A 16,471-nucleotide genomic window follows, 5' to 3' on the forward strand; every position below is an offset into this window, starting at 1 on the left:
TACATACTTATCAGAAGTCACCACATACTTATCAGAAATCACAGCAAGACCCGATACTAGGTAGTTAATAAGATGATGTTGTTCTGTACAGTTTGTGGGATGGCTTTCATGAAATAATCTGGTTCACATTACTTTTGGGAACCACATACTGAACTAGAAACTTTTAAACTAATGCATACTGTAAATGCAAATTACCATGCCTCTAATGAATCTTTCGCAAGAAAACAGAACAAAAGGAATTCAAACATCCGATCACTAAATCTCTTCTAAATATTATCACATTAATCATTTTCCCAGAAGTACAATTAGTAATTACCTATTAAGAGCTAACAATGTCTTTCTCAACTCTTCAACTTCATTTTGGGTTTTTATAACCTCAGATTTATGAGCACTTAATCTATCCTTAAGATGTTGCTGCTCCTCCACAGTTTCGTTCGCGTTTTTTAGAAGCTTCTCCTCATCCTGCATGGAAATATTTACATTTTTAACCTTTCACGAAAAAGCTTGATATGGAACCTTTACTATACAGAAAGAAAGAGTCAATATTTAAATCTGTTACAATACATTCAAATGTGTTTCAGCACAAAACCTGAAAAGCACTGGGAAAACAGCCTGCCTTACACACAGGAAGGCCCAGTTGTTTTCTGTACATAGGCACAGCCAGTTACAGGTTTGTGACTGTACCAGACCAAACTATACAAGCATCAAACCAAGCAGGTATCCTAGGATGCCTACAATCTGCAGGCTACTCTCTTTTCCTCAATTAGTCCCTCAGCCTTGCAAGAAGGATCCCATCTGCTGTACATCTATGACATATTTAGCAACACCGAAGGTAACCTGAAACCCTTTAAAAAGCATTGTTCGTTAAAGGTAAGTTCTGAGGTAGTCCACAGAGAACAAAGAATCTGTGGAGCTAACTCTAGAAGAGTCTTCCTCAGAATAACTCCTACCACTGCTAAATTGCTAGAAATGAGGAGCTAGAACATAGTAAACCTAACGCTATGTGCATGAAGACATGGTCCTTCAGAAACTACCATTATGGCGATTTACTCAAGACTTACTGTGTGGCAGTGTCAGAACAAAGCGCCTCCAGAATTTGATACACACAGTCCTTGACCAGGACAGAAGTATCTGAATTTGTTCAGAGGCATCTTTCAGAATAATTAGGCACACAGGCAGGAAGTCCGACATGTTTCTGTGCATGACTGAGCAGAGTCTACCCTTTTTCCTCAGTATCAGAAACACATGTCTTCTAATGTTAAAATACAGAGTTCAAATAATGCATGTGGGGGGTTTTGCTGACTTTGGGGCAGTTGTACATTTCACTTTTTTATACAAAGCACTATTATACATCTTTTCTCCTTCACTTTCCGGCGCACCACAAGCAGAGTTTATTTAACACAACAAAAAATACTTATCAATAAAGAACACTATGAAGAAGGAATCCATACATATTACTTCAACTAAAAATTTGAATTTGTTTTCATACAATTATTTTAAGCCTATTACTGCCTGTGAAGCACCTTAAAGATGCAAAGCACCAGAGCTCTTTACTGTTACTCACAAAATCTTCTAAAGCGTCTCAGATACATGCTACTAGTTTTATCTGTAGTCATACGCTGCCTTCTCATATAAACTAAACGCAACACTGTATATACAGTAATCCCAAATTTTATTTTGGTAAGCTTATTTTTAATTATTAGTAAGTACCCAAATAGGATAGGTTTTTCCAAGGCTAAAATGGCAATATGCAACTGCAATTTTTTACCATTTACAAAGTCAACACTGAATTAAGCCCCAGAAGAATCACTCAACAGAATCAGCTACATTTATTCAACACTGTAATGCAATGCATTCTTTCCTCTCAGCCCCAGATATACACCCATGCGCACATCTATTTTACAGTTACCTTCTGTAGCCCTATAATCTCAGCTTCATCTTTACGAATGGTCTCCCTCAACTTGCTGACTGCGTTTGTTAATTTCTGTAGATGATCACGATTATATTCCAGCTGAACGTTTAGTCGTGTCTTCTGACTTTCAAACTCCAGTCTAGTCAAAGGACAGCATTTCAAACCAACACTTACAAAGCAGGCTAGTAACTGTGACTTTAAGTTATTAACAAGATACATTTTCACTCTATTTAGAGAGCATTTTTACATCTTCTACTTGAACATACAAATTCGCATACATTTGGATCATCTGTGCCACTACAGCACATCCTGTGGATACACCAGAAGTTACAAAAATGCCGAGATAACAGTTCAAAAAATACGATATAAACATACAGTATGGCCACATTCAACATGGAACTAGAAGTTCAAGTAACTCAGAGTGAATTATATACCTGTAAATGATGCAGGTATGAGCTGGGCAAAAGCTACACCGACGCTGTGTGTTTATCCAATGCCACCACTCCCTGCTCAGCCTCTGTAAGCCTCCTAGTCAGCTGGCACATAAGTTTACCTGAATACTATAAATAACCTATCTCAGCTGGGAGATGCCAATTGAGAAGCATGAGACCAGAGCTTCTTAAGCCATATTCAGCCTTGTTTATCATCTCTCAATTGAGACCTGTATTTGCTGATAGCGATACAACAGAGACTTCTTCACACGCTGCTGTGAGAAAGGACTGAAGTAAAACTAAGTGGCTGTTGACAGAAAAGTCTCCTCCAAGCTCTCACTGGCTGCCTCTGAGCTTTGAGCTTCCCAAATGATTTCCTACTGTGCTACACCTGTTGTTCAGGCAAAAGAGTTGGCACACCACCAGCTCCAGGCCCTATACACCTGGGCAAGAAGGCACCATAGCACAGGCTTACAGGACTAATAAGGCCAAGTCAGGGCACAAGCAAGGCCAAGGCTGTATGCACAGCCTAACACAAGGCCATGCAAAAACCTCCTCTTTTCATTGTTCAATTACTAACTTCCTAAACTTCACCAGGCTTCAGTTCTTGCAAACATAAATAAATGATCAAATCACTTCAGCCAGCAGGCGCTTTAACTGCAACTGAATGCACTGCACTACTACCCCACTGCAGCCCTAGCCAAAAACGCACGTTTGGACCAGTTTCTGAAAGCCAGCCAGAGTCTCTTAGTAGCTGAAGAGACAGGTGACGAGAAAATGGAGTTCAGTGACAGCCATTACCCTAGTCACACAGAAAGGGTGTACGTTCTATAAATAATGCCAGGAAATGCACAAATTATCGTCTGCCTGAAAACGCCCGTAGTAGAAGGAGACAGTTCATTTTAACATTCTCATTCTTTAAGACAGAAATTTGTGGTCCTATGACACATGCCTGCTTGAGGGGAATACCTGTTGAAGTTGCCTGTGAGAAAATTTAGGATCCTGTTTTCCTTAACAGTATGTTCCTATGCCAAATCACTGCATCTTACATGCAGTTCTCCTTTATGATTTTTGGTACATGAGCGAGCCTTCGTGTCATCCTCAATTTGTGACAGAGACATTTTTAATGTGGATTTTAGAAACCTATTCTTTGCTTTATTTTTCTAGAGTAGTGCTACCAAAATAGTAAATTTTACCTTTCAAGTTTGTAGCAAAGTGTCACTGACTATAACTGTCCCATAAACCCGAACCCTAGCAGTGCAACTGCTAACTGATCTTTGCTGTGATAATATAACCTTTTACAGTCTTCTAGGTTTTTGTGGTATTTCCTGTGACGGAGTTACTCATCTACCAGTATGCCCAATCTAACATAAAGCAATCAAGTACCACCTTCTCTTATCAATCTCCTCTTGCTGTCTCACATGTTCTTGTTCATACACACGAATATTTTCTATACCAACTTCTTCACAGAATTCCTGGAAAACAGCATCTTCAACCTTTGAATACAGAGAAAGGTTCATACTATTTTGGTATTCACAGAAGTAAAACATTTAGCCAATCACTTAGAATCACAGAATGGTTTGGGTTGGAAAGGACCTCCAAAGGTCATCTAGCCCAACCCCCCTGCAAGGAGCAGGGACATCTCCAACCACATCAGGTTGCTCAGAGCCCCGTCCAACTTGGCCTTTCCAGAGATGGGGCAGCTACCACCTCTCTGGGCAACCTCTTCCACTGTTTCACCACCCTCATTGTAAGAAGTTTCTTCCTTATGTCTAGTCTAAATTTACCCTCTTTCAGTTTAAAACCATTACCCCATGTCCTATTGCTGCCCTGTTAAAAAGTTTGTCCTCATCTTTCTTACAGGCCCCTTTTAAGTACACACTTCATGCTACAGGCTGGATATTTGACGCACTTTAAGAAACAGCAGATTGAACTACTGAAAAATACTCTGTTTTCCAGTAACACATTCAGTACAAATGCCAGATACAAAACAAATGATCTGCAAAAGGTAACTCTGATCTAAGCTCTTCTTGACAGCACCCTGTCATTCCAAAGACAATTCAAGTCATTACAGCGTACCCAGCTTCCCTGGTTTTGACTGTGGTTCCCAGCCAACTGAAGAAGAGAAAGCTGAAGGGTATATGGGACACTAATCACATACACCAGGTTTCTTGGTGTAGTTCAGTTCTTAATTTTAGTCTTTTCAAGTGATGCATAAATATTAATTACTATGTTCCTTTTACAGCAAAGCCACGCCACAAAAACTCTCATTTCCTAATTACAAGGACTATACTAACAAAAGCTGCAGCCAAAGCCAGTCCTAAAACTTTAACAAAAATTTAACCAAGTAAATCTTAGGTTTAATCTATATGGCAGGGCTGAAAAAAGAAATAGCAACAGCCTAAAGCTTTTAAAAGGAAACTCAATGGACTGAACAAAATTTTTAAGAGACCTTTACAGGTCAAAACCCAGGATTATTTACATTGTTGTGGTACGCAGGCTTGTTTAACCAGATATTAAGTACTGTATCAAATCAAGTTATACTATTAATGTAACAGTATTGTTCAGAAACTGATGACCAGCCTTCATCTGTTTTTTTTTTTGTTTTTTTTTTTTTTTTTTTTGGCAAAACAAGTGAAAGAAAAGCTCCCTGGACCTGGAATTCTTATGGCCTAAATATCAATTACTTCCTCGGTGTTTCCAGATGACAGGCATCTGCACTCACTCATGCCTGTACCACAAGACAGAGAACACGCAGCAGTTTTGGTTTCTTTTTACACGCAGAATTCCAGTCCTAGATTAATCCAAGAAAGACTGACGAGAATGGGTCGGGGCCAGGAACTAAGTTAAATACATACTCTACACTTCAAGTAACTCCAGACTGGTGAGGAATCTCTCTAACAATCTACATTTACACAAGCATCTGGGTTGTTGACAGTCATGCACAATTCAACCATTCTCCCAGGGTAACCAGAGTGCACAGGAAAATAAAGCACAGATATTGGCGATTTCCCAGGAGGAGAAAGCAATCTTCACATTATGCTGCTCTTTATCTACTTTTCTAGTATACAGTGGTGTAACAGCTCATCACCTAGACACGACACCTGCCCAGTTCAGAACAAAGCACTCTAGCAGTGCTGAGAACTATTTTCAGCTCTGGAAAACCGAGACAGAGCTCTCTCTTCCTAAGGACACAAGCATGCCTGATCTATTCCGCCTGTGAGCTGCAGAAGTGGTGGACCTTCTCCAGATGAAAAGGTGTTGATAGAGCATTTCCATGTACAGAGTATGACTGCAATGAGAATGATTTTCAGGAGGATAGTCACCCATGCAGAGACGGTCCACATAGTGGGTGCACTGATTACTGAGAGGTCTGCAAATCTTGTGGGTGCACACAGAGTTTAGCGTATGTACATGCTGTCACAGATCCACACTGGCCAGGAAGACCACATGCCAAAAAAAAGTTAGTCTAGTCATGATGTCACACTGCATAATTATCTCTCCACAAAATGGAAAGATCCTGTAAACTATAGTTTCTTACAAAGAACTTGGACGTTGGAGTGTGAGAAAGAATAAGCTGAGACTTATCAGATTTTACCCTCAGGCCATGAAAGACCTAGAGAGGATTTTTCTGGGATCTGATCTACAGTGAAAGTTTGCACCGAGAGCTCTAAAGTTGTGAACTTTGACGGATTGTCTCTGCTCAATACTATGAAGAGCAAATCATATTTATTAGCAGAATGTGAAAAGGTGGAGGAAAACCAACCAATCTTCTTCAAACTCAATTTTTTTTTCTCCTGTATCAAATGAAATTACAGTGTATACATTAAGCAAAGCTTCACTTCAAATTCAAAAAGTACATGGATTTGGTTGGTTGGGTTTGCCACACAAAAGTCACGGAATTCCGTGACTATGATACATACATACTAACATCTAAATGCATTTCTGTTCACAGCTACCTTGGTAAGGAAGGTAGAGAATGTGGGAAGATTGCTGGTGTAATTTATAATCCCCGTCGACAAAGCAGTTTACAAAGTTAAAAGTTGTCCAAGTTCTAAAAGTCATCAAGAACAGAAAGAAGCTTCTGTAGTACAACAGCATAAGCTGTTATATATGATGTCGACACAGGGCATTACCTCATTAATTTTTTTCTGAAATTCTTCCATTTTTTCTTTTCTTTGTGCTACTCCTTCATTCAGCATATCATGCTGAGACTCAATATTTACCAGTTCACTTTCCAGTTTTGATTTTTCCTAGATGGAAAGGAAAAATACGGTCATTTTTCTTAACAGGACCATCAACTTTCCAGAAATCCCGAGACAGTTCCGTTTCAGATCAACTGTGTTTTTTTCTGACTAAAACAATTAAGTATTTTCTTCTCAAATGCCACTTGCCCACTAGTATTGCCGATTTGCACGCAATGACCAGTTTTAATGAGCAGAAAAGCAAGTTACGTTGTAAGTATCATTTAAACTGCATTTTCACTTTGAGACTTCTGAAGGTTACTAATTGATAAACCACGTTTACTAGAAATTTGTATTTAAAACCTAAAACACAAAAAAGCCTCATGTACATTTACTTTGCAATCCTGCTTTTTATATTTTATTAATTCCTCAGCTGTAACTGCTGTATGTAAAACTTAAATTCAATTTAAACACTACACAAGGAAGTATTGTTTACTTCACTGGTAATTAGAGCTCAGGTAAAAACCCACAATTGTTAAACATTAAAATTATAAAGGCTTAGTACTGTACCGTGTAGAGATTAGCAAGATGTTTCTTTTTAAGAAGCTCTAATTCACTCTGTGAATATTTAAGTCGTGTCTGAATTCCATGGCATTGAGCCTGCAACTGCTTCAAGTCAGTCTCCTTACGTTTGATCTTCATTAAGTCCTAGAAAAATATTACAATGGGAGAAAAAGCATTTTAAACAAAAGGTGACTTATTTGGAAATACCCATTTTTCAGATTCATGCACTACCTAAAGCTAGCCTCACTGACACAGGCCCCATTCAGATCAACGTTGATAGCACTGCTCATACGCAAAAGTGATTTTGTAACATTTCTCCAAAGAAAGTACATGCTTGCAAATTCCTAAATTCCTACTCTATCCCCCCTGCAAAACAACTAGAGGTATGAGAAATGGTTTTACACTGACAGTAAAAACCAGCTGTCAGTTTTTACTGACAGTGTAAAACCAGCACTGGTCTGTGCAAAAATTTTCAAGTTGACAGAATATACCATCTTTTTCAATAAAAGTCTTCGGGTATTTTGAAGAGCAGCTCTTTCTCCTTGAAGGAACTTGTATCAACAACGTTGTCTTGGTTCCCCACCAGGTCTTGTGACCTGTGAGCCAACACACCAGCTTAGGACAGAGACTCACAGCTGATTTTTATTAACTAGAAGAGGATAAACAGCTACTGTGTCCTGTCTGTATCTTCTAGAAAAGCTTTGAAAAATAATATTTTTAGAAAATCATCTTCCCACAGCTGAATTAAATTAGATACTTTCACTCCTTTATGCCTTTTACAGTTAAGTGCTTTTTAAGAAGCCTACCTTTAACTCATGAACCAAGCTCTCTCTTCTTTCTTTCATTTTATTAATTTCTTTATCATCCCAACATCTAGCTTTAAATCTTAAATCACTTGATCCTCCAGAAATCACTCCAGATTTCATAAATAAAGTTCCATCAAGAGCCACTGTCTGGAAGGAAAAAAAAAAAAATTAAACCCAAACAAATACGAACACAAAGCAGTCAAATTATCCCAGGAAACAGTGCACCAAGATACAGTAGTTAAACAAGCGACAGCCACAGTTTAGTTGAACTGCAATTATTTTTCCTGTTCCAAATCTGCTAAAAGGAGATACACAAAGCCACAAAAAAAAGTCTGTTGTTTCTTGGCACCAGTCACATTTTGGTGTTATTGCAACCGATTAGAAAAAGGAGTGAAATAGTGTAATTTCCTTGTATTTAGGAAATTACCATGAGGCATTTGAGTATACAATGGCAACTTAGAAGGTTATGTCTGGCTCAGCAGAGCAAACCAAGCAATGTGAGAACAGAGTGAAAAGCAGCTCGTTTGCAAACAGAGCGGTAAATGTCAGTAAAGAACACGGGTGTTTTTGTGACTTAACTGGATCCGTGATTTTACACTCACCCTCAACTTAAGGCTGTTTTAATAAAGATTTTAAAAGTTTTAATATGTTTTTTCACATCCTGGGCTGCATCAAAAGAAGCATGGCCAGCAGGTCAAGGGAGGTGATTCTGCCCCTCTACTCTGCTCTTGTTGAGACCCCACCTGGAGCACTAGTGCCCCCAACATAAGAAGGATATGGACCTGTTGGAGCGAGTCCAGAGGAGGGCCACAAAGATGATCAGAGGGCCGGAGCACCTCTCCTGTGAGGACAGGCTGAGAGAGTTTGGGTTGTTCAGCCTGGAGAAGAGAAGGCTCCAGGGACACTTTATAGTGCTCTTCCAGTACCTAAAAAGGCACTTATAATAAAGATGGGGAAAAACTCTTTTGCGGGGCCTGCTGTGATAGGACAAGGGGTAACGGTTTTAAAACAGAAGGAAAAAGATTCAGACTTGATAGAAGGAAAACATTTTTTACAATGAAGGTGGTGAAACACTGGAACAGGTTGCCCAGAGAGGTGGTGGATGCCCCATCCCTGGAAACATTCAAAGCCAGGTTGGACAGGGCTCTGAGCAACCTGATCTGGTTGAAGACATCTCTGCTCCTTGCAGGGGGATTGGACTAGATGACCTTTAAAGGTCCCTTGCAACCCAAACTATTCTATGATTCTAAGTGCATAAAAGGGCTCTAGAGACTGTGACAGCAACAGAGAGATGGATAAGAAGAAAGAACTGCAGGAAGAGACAAAAAAGCTTCCCATCCTCAGCACAGTCTACATCTACAACTAAGAGATTTTGTCCGAGATTTTAAAGAATTTTTGAAAGCATTTCTTCATAGAAAAGCTAGCAAGATTGTTTGTATTTTTAAACTAGACAGTTTTGAGAACAGGATTATCTTTCCTTCCTTCCTCCTCCTTCTGTTCATCAAGAGAACCATAACAAGAAACATATCTGGGCACTAACTATTCTCTTTTTTGTCTCCTTTTCCTAGGAAATCACTTAAATATACTCACTTCCTATACAGAGGAAAATACAACCATGTGAAATATCTGGGAGTTTATTTGTGTGGAAATAGAGTAGACAGCATAGTACCATTCTGTGTTTATCTGCAACACTCTGTGGGATGTTTACAGAATAATTATTTAAATGGCATCAAATACATAACTGCAATGAAAAAACATACGCCACAAAATTCAGCTTCTTACTTTCAATCTGACTGGTCCATCAAACGCTATTTGTTTTGCTTCTTTAACTGTTTCACAGATCAAGCCATTCCCACTCACAAACTGAATCACTTTTTTCACTTGAGGAAATGGAGTTTGCACAACATCCACCATCAATTTAGCTCCTTTTATCTCTCTTAACTTTTCATTGATTGGTTTAACCTGTAAAGCAAATAAGCACTGTTTAGCATCCATGCTGTAATAGCAAAGCATGTCCAAATCTGAGTGGTCTGGGGTCAGGACATACAAATCAACAGAAGAGGGTCTCAGTTGCTACAAGACTAGGAACAGATCTGGTTTTCATATTCTGTGGATACTACAGTCCTTAAATCTGTATAACTTATTTTGCCATGCGTGAAAGACAAGCATGCTAATGCATGTAGCACGGAGAATAAACAAGATGAATTAAAGATCTGTGCGCACTGCAGGGCTACAATCTTCTCAGGATCATGGAGACATGGTGGGATGGCTCCCACAACTGGAGTGCTGCAACGCAGGGACAGAGGCTCTTTAGGAAGGACAGGCTGGGAAAATAAGGAGGTGGAGTTGCCCTGTATGTGAGGGCACAGCGGGAATACACAGAGCTCTGCCTGGGGAAGGATAATGAGCCAAATGAGAGCTTGCGGTTAACAACTGAAGAAAGAACAGATAAACATAACGTTGTACTGGGCGTCTGCTACAGGCCACCTGACCAGGATGAGGCCTTCTACAGACAGCTACCAGCAGCATCACATTCACAGGCCCTGGTCCTCACATGGGACTTGAACCACCCCGGTATCTGCTACAGGGGAAACACAGCAGAGCATAAGCAACCCAGGCAGTTCCTGGAAAGCATCAATGACAACTTCCTCACCCAAGTGACAGAGAAGCCAACGAGGAGAGATGCTCTGCTAGACCTCACACTCACCAACAAGAAGAGGCTTGCTGGGGATGGGAAGGTCAAAGGCAGCCCTGGCTGCAGTGAGCATGAGATTCCTAGGAGACTTCAGGATCCCGAGAAGAGGGAGAGGGGCAAAAGACAAGCTCACAGCCCTGAACTTCAGGATAACAGACTTTGGCCTCTTCAAGTATCTGCTCAGCAGAGTCCCATGGCATAAGACCCCAGAACAAAGAGGGGCCCAAGAATGCTGCCTAATATTCAAGGATCACCTCCTCCAGCCTTAAGAGCTATCATCTCAATGAGCAGGAAGTCAGGGGAAAATGCCAGGAGGTCTGCATGGATAAACAAGGCGCTTCTGGCAAAACCCAAACAGAAGAAGGAAGTATACAGAAGGTGGAAGCAGCGACAGGTAACCCAGGAGGAACGCAGAGGCGCTGTCCAAGCATGCAGATATGGGGGTTAGGAAAGCCAAGCTCAACTGGAATTGAACCTGGCAAGAGAAGTCAAAGAAATGGCTTCTGTAACTACATGAGTAATAAAAGGAAGACTACCAAAAATGTGAGGCTGCTGCTGAATGAGGCAGGGGACCCGGTGACAGAGGGTATGGAAGAGACTGAGGTACTGAATTCTTTCTTCACTTGTCTTTACTAGCAAGACTGGCCTCCAGGAATCCCAGGTTCAAGACACCGGGGGAAAGTCTGGAACAAGGAAGACATATCCTTCATGGAAGGGGATCAGGTCAAGGAATGTTTAAGCAAACCAGGCCCTGATAGGATGCAATCGCCAGTGCCGAATGAGCTGGCTAATGTCACTGCAAGGTCACTCTCAATAATCTTCGAATGATCATGGCAACTGAGAGAGGTCCCCAAGGACCAGAGAAAACTGTCACTCCTGTGTTCAAAAGGGGGCAAGAAAGAGGACCCAGGGAACTACAGGACAGTCAGCCTCACCTTGATCCCTGGGAAAGTGATGGAGCAACTAATCCTATAAACCATTCCCAGGCAGATGAACGACAAGAAAGTCCTGGAGGAATAGTCAGCATGGATTCACCAAGCTGGTCATGTCTGACCAACCCGACAGCCTTCTACAGTGAAATGACTGGCCTGGTAGACGAGAGGAGAGCAGTGGGTATTGTCTACCTAGACTTCACTAAGCCTTTCAACACTGTCTCCCATAAGATCCTCATAGAGAAGCTGATGAAATATGGGCTGGATGAACAGACGGTGAGGAGGGTGGTGACTGGTGGCACAAAGTCCAGTTAGAGGCCAGTAACTAGCCATGTCAATACTGGGACCAATCCTGTCTAACTTCATTAATTATCTGGATGATGGAGCAAAGTGTACCCTCAGCAAGACTGCTGGTGACACAAAACTGGGAAGAATGGCTGATATGCCACATGGTCATGCTGCCATCCAGAGCGACCTCAACAGGTTGGAGAAATGGACCAACATGAACCTCATGAAGTTCACCTCCTAAGTGCTCTGCCTTACTTAACACTTGAGCCTATTTTAGTTAAGCCTAAATAGCCAATATAAGATTTACAGGTGTATTAACTTGACAACAACAAGAAAAACCTACTTACATCAAGGTAATCCAAAGCAAGAAAAGTTTCAGGTTCAGCTCGTTCTTGTTTTAGGAACTGAATGCAATCTCTTGCTGTTTTTTCAGTGGCAACAATAATAGCAGTCATGTATTTGCTGAATACCTTGGTAACAGCAAGCTGGTATTTTTTATGAATAGGATGACACAGGTCGAGTAGTCTACCAAACTGAAGATAAAAATACAGAGAAACAGTAATACGTTATTTAGGTATCAAATAATATTTCTGCATACACAATACAGAAGTAGTAAGGGGAAAACGTGTTACAGATTAAGCAGCTGCACTCTCTTACAGTGGCTGTGCATCAGGAAAAATAGAAATTGTAGCAGTCATCAATCCAAATAGCAAAGTATGCCTCAAATCTGAAGGGATTTAATTTTTCCCCTGAGGTTACAGTCACATATCTCAATGTTTTACAATCTCTAGCATACACTTCTAGAAGTATGACTGAGCAACAACAGCAAAAGTTAACTAAGCATCTCTTCTGGAGAGAAAGAAAGTATCTAACACACAATAAGATCTCTGAATGACAATGAGGTCTTAAACAAATAGAACTGTTAACTGGAAATGATAGCAAGAGAGGCAGCATTCCAGTTTCAACCTCAAAAAAGAAGGATCTGCTTACTTTAGTAGCACAAAAAGAATAAGAACTGCTTTTCTTGTACTCCATAGTCCAAATAATCGAGTCTGTTTTGCCATATATTGAAATAAAACCTCCACAGATAAAACTAAGTATTCTTTGCTGATCTTTTGTTCCACTTCTGTAGTTGTAGGTACAGCTGACCTTTCCCTAAATGACTAAAGCTACTAATACACATTCTCAATATTATAACCCGGAAATGTATGCAAGAACAATTTTACTGCTCGTTGACATGTATCTACTGGTCTCCTCTTGCATATCTACAGTTTTATCCTTGTCAAATTTAAACAAATGGGAAGAGAACTGGTAAGCGTTGTATGTGCTACTTTATCCGCAGTACTATCTCATGAATGATAAAACTGAGATCAATCCCAGTAGATCAAATCATGGCCTACTATGATCTAGTTTCCTGCCCTTCTCTTGACAAATGTTCTTCCTTTTCTGAAAAACAGAAGTGCTCTTAAATTTGCAGCTCCTGAAGGAAACCAGAGAACATCCTGAACGCTAGCTCTCCCCTAAGACAGCAAGGTATCACCAGTCTGATCTAGTTCTTTTCAAATAGGGATACAATGCAAAGAGTGAGCAAAAGGAGATATACCAATCATCTTTTCGATTTTTTGGAACACCTTGTTAACATGGATGAAAAAATTCTGAAGAACAGCTGAGAAGCAAAGTTTTTAATCTCTTGAGAAAACAACAGGATCAGACATTTGCCAGATTCCGAGGAGGTTATGCAAAAGATGAAGAAGCAAAGAAAACAAGAAAACATTTTTTTTTTTTATGTTCTTGTGGCACCACTCAGAAGCAGAGGTATCTTGCCTTTTAGATACACACACACATCCACAAAAAAAAAAAAAGATTCCTAGCCTGTACATCTCCACTGACTGCAGATCAAAAAGGATTAATTATATTTAGACATACTCAGAGACCAACTATTCAATTGATTAGATTCATTAAAAAGTTCTTATTTGAATGGTTTCCGATGTTGACATAAGTATCTTAAAATGTCAATAAGAAAAAGGTGCAAATATGCCTCATAAAACAATCAATGTCTGCTAACAATTCAGAATCAATACATGAAACACTTGTTGGCATTACAGAGGAGTAATTTAATTAAAATACGGTAACTGATAAGCAAAGACAGACCATTTGGTAACATAAAAATCTCATGCACCTGAGAAAAATTGTCCTTTGGGAGAAGCATTCTTTCTGAAATAAAAGGCCTCACAGCTAAACTTCCCATTCATGTGCTCAAAGTAAGTAAGTAAAAAATGTGTTTGAGGACAGAAGCAAACAAAACCATAAAGGAAAAGTAAATAAATCAAACACCACAAAATCACACAACAGATCAAAATTGTTCTTTGATGTAAGCAGCAATCTGTATTTCTGGAAACCGAAAAATAATGACATTCTATACGACTATTCTTTCAGTAATACTACTTCATCAAGTACACTCAAGCAAGCATAAAGTTTGTAATAACATTAAAGACAGCCCAATTCACTCCAGCTGCTTTCTCAGCCTAAGGCAGAACTCTTAATTCTAAAATAAGGCATTTAAATGAGGCCATTCAATTACCACAGAATCTGGGTACAGTCTTTTGAGACTTTGCAGGACCTCTGCTTTCATTTGCTGACGTCTTCCTTCATGGTAATCAATTTTGGCATTCTGCAGTTCACCAACTATTTTGTTCAATTCTTCATTCACTTCAGCCATTCTTATTGTTGAATTTTCAGTTTCCTTAGTTAGCACTTCCTCTTGCTCTTTCTTCTCTGCTAATGACTCACTTTGAACGGAAGCAAAAATAGGAAAGCAATTTACTATTTCATTTATACAAGCTTCTACCTTATAAAATTGAAGTTGTTCTATGGTCACAGAGCATGAAAATCCATTAAAGGTTTTAAGTATCTCTAAGAAGATATTTCTTACAGAGTTTCAAAACTGAGATCAAGTGAGTTTTTGCCTGCGTAACATGGACCATACTGTTTTATCCTCCATCAAGAAAAGGTCCGATATTGTAAAACTGAGAAGGACTGAGAATTCTCACACAAAATTATGACACACTTTACACACTTACCAAAGTCACTGAGGCTCCACCACAGCCTACCACAACTACGTAATGAAAATAATTTTGCGTCACACCAATCACAATGGGTCTGTTGCTCCCTCTCCATGGCAGAACTTTGTTCAGCGTACAGACAGCATTAAGCCAAAGCACACACTACAGATGCATAGGAAAAGATAGGCTGAGGAAAAAAAGATCACTGACTCTGCCCTCCTGCACAAAACACAGGCTAATGTCAAAGTTAGTTCAGTTGCTCACTGAAGGGCTTACAGACCTTATTTCAGGGAGTAAAAAAATCAAGTAGAAGACAAGACCCAGGAAGCAAGAACTGAACCGTGCTTCTAACACCCAATGTAAATACTAACTGCTTCCTAGAGCAGCATAACTACACAACTGCCCTGTTCTCTCACCCAGAATTTGGACACCAATAGACCCATACCCTACCTGTAGTGACATAATTTGCATGCCTGGAAGAAATTATAAAACTGGTTTCAAGCAAGATACGGAATGAGACATCATACTTCCTACTTTATTTTGACAGCTAAAGTAACTGAATATTATTTAGAATTAGAAGAATTAGCTTTTAATTTTTTAAACATACATGCATATCTTGGCATATTCTTCCAACTTCTCTATTCGTTTTTTATGCTCTTCTATCTGTTCCACAGTGTGTTTTATGTTTTCCTATGCAATCACAAACAGAAGGCATTAAAAAAACAAACAACAACCAACCAAAACAAACAACAGAAAAATGACAGTTTTGTAGCAAGTTATAAAATTCTTAATTCAGAAGAAGTACGGAGACAGATGTTTTCTGCCTTATTGGTATTTCACGCTGAAGGAACAGCACCTCTTTTTCAATACTAGAAATACTACTGGTGCAAAATTGCACCATGAATAATACAGGAAAATTATTTTATCAAGGCCATTACTGGATTTTTCCTGGTTGGCCACAGTTCAGAGAAAGCCTCTTCAGCACAAAGAATCAGGACACCATCAAACAGAACAACTTTAAACACAGCGTAAGTTATAGATGTTAAAAGAAAAAAGATGCTTTTCTTGGTCTGAGACTAATAGCGGCTTTTCCCCAAGAAGGACAGATGAAGAAGGTGACATAGAGGTTCCAACCTGACACAAAAGCATTGTACTAAAAACAAACCAACAGTGAAACAAGTATTTTCAATTATTCAAATAAAATAAAAATACATTCATTACAGCAAACAAAATAAAAAGAAGAAGTATTGTTACCTACACATTTTATTAAGCCTTAATTTAACTTCTGAAATCCTTGTGACCTTTTGAGCCCACAACCTCTTTGTACACGCACTTCAACGCAATGTCTGACTATCCTTGCGATGAAATAGTTTACCTAATAGCTACTTGGAATTTCCTGTGTTCTAAGCTGTGCCAGTTGTCTCCCATCCGTCACTGTGCAATTCTAGAAAGACTGTGGCTCTACCTTATTCACACTCTGCCATTAGCTAACTGCAGGCAGCAGAGCTCTCCCATTCACTTCTCCTTCTCCAGGAGGAACAGATTTAGTTCTCGGCCTTCCCTTATAAGCCAGGTGCTCCAGCCCCAGCCAGCCTGG

At 39.7% G+C, this 16,471-nt stretch overlaps 1 protein-coding gene across 1 annotated transcript in view; it reads right to left on the reverse strand.

Annotated features, from left to right (window-relative positions):
* SMC1B (structural maintenance of chromosomes 1B) overlaps positions 1-16,471 on the reverse strand; it is a 35,264-nt gene that overhangs the window by 11,434 nt on the left and 7,359 nt on the right. Inside the window, exons 8-17 of the mRNA XM_086757746.1 lie at positions 15,482-15,564; positions 14,394-14,601; positions 12,160-12,345; positions 9,680-9,859; positions 7,898-8,044; positions 7,098-7,235; positions 6,480-6,596; positions 3,733-3,839; positions 1,910-2,051; positions 317-462 (exon numbers count right to left, since the gene is read on the reverse strand). Of these exons, the coding sequence (XP_086613872.1) occupies positions 317-462; positions 1,910-2,051; positions 3,733-3,839; positions 6,480-6,596; positions 7,098-7,235; positions 7,898-8,044; positions 9,680-9,859; positions 12,160-12,345; positions 14,394-14,601; positions 15,482-15,564 (1,454 nt within the window). The remainder of the gene's footprint in view (positions 1-316; positions 463-1,909; positions 2,052-3,732; positions 3,840-6,479; positions 6,597-7,097; positions 7,236-7,897; positions 8,045-9,679; positions 9,860-12,159; positions 12,346-14,393; positions 14,602-15,481; positions 15,565-16,471) is intronic.

Source organism: Chlamydotis macqueenii, chromosome 1, assembly GCF_036417535.1.
Source record: "Chlamydotis macqueenii isolate bChlMac1 chromosome 1, bChlMac1.mat, whole genome shotgun sequence".
Taxonomy (NCBI): Eukaryota; Metazoa; Chordata; class Aves; order Otidiformes; family Otididae; genus Chlamydotis; species Chlamydotis macqueenii.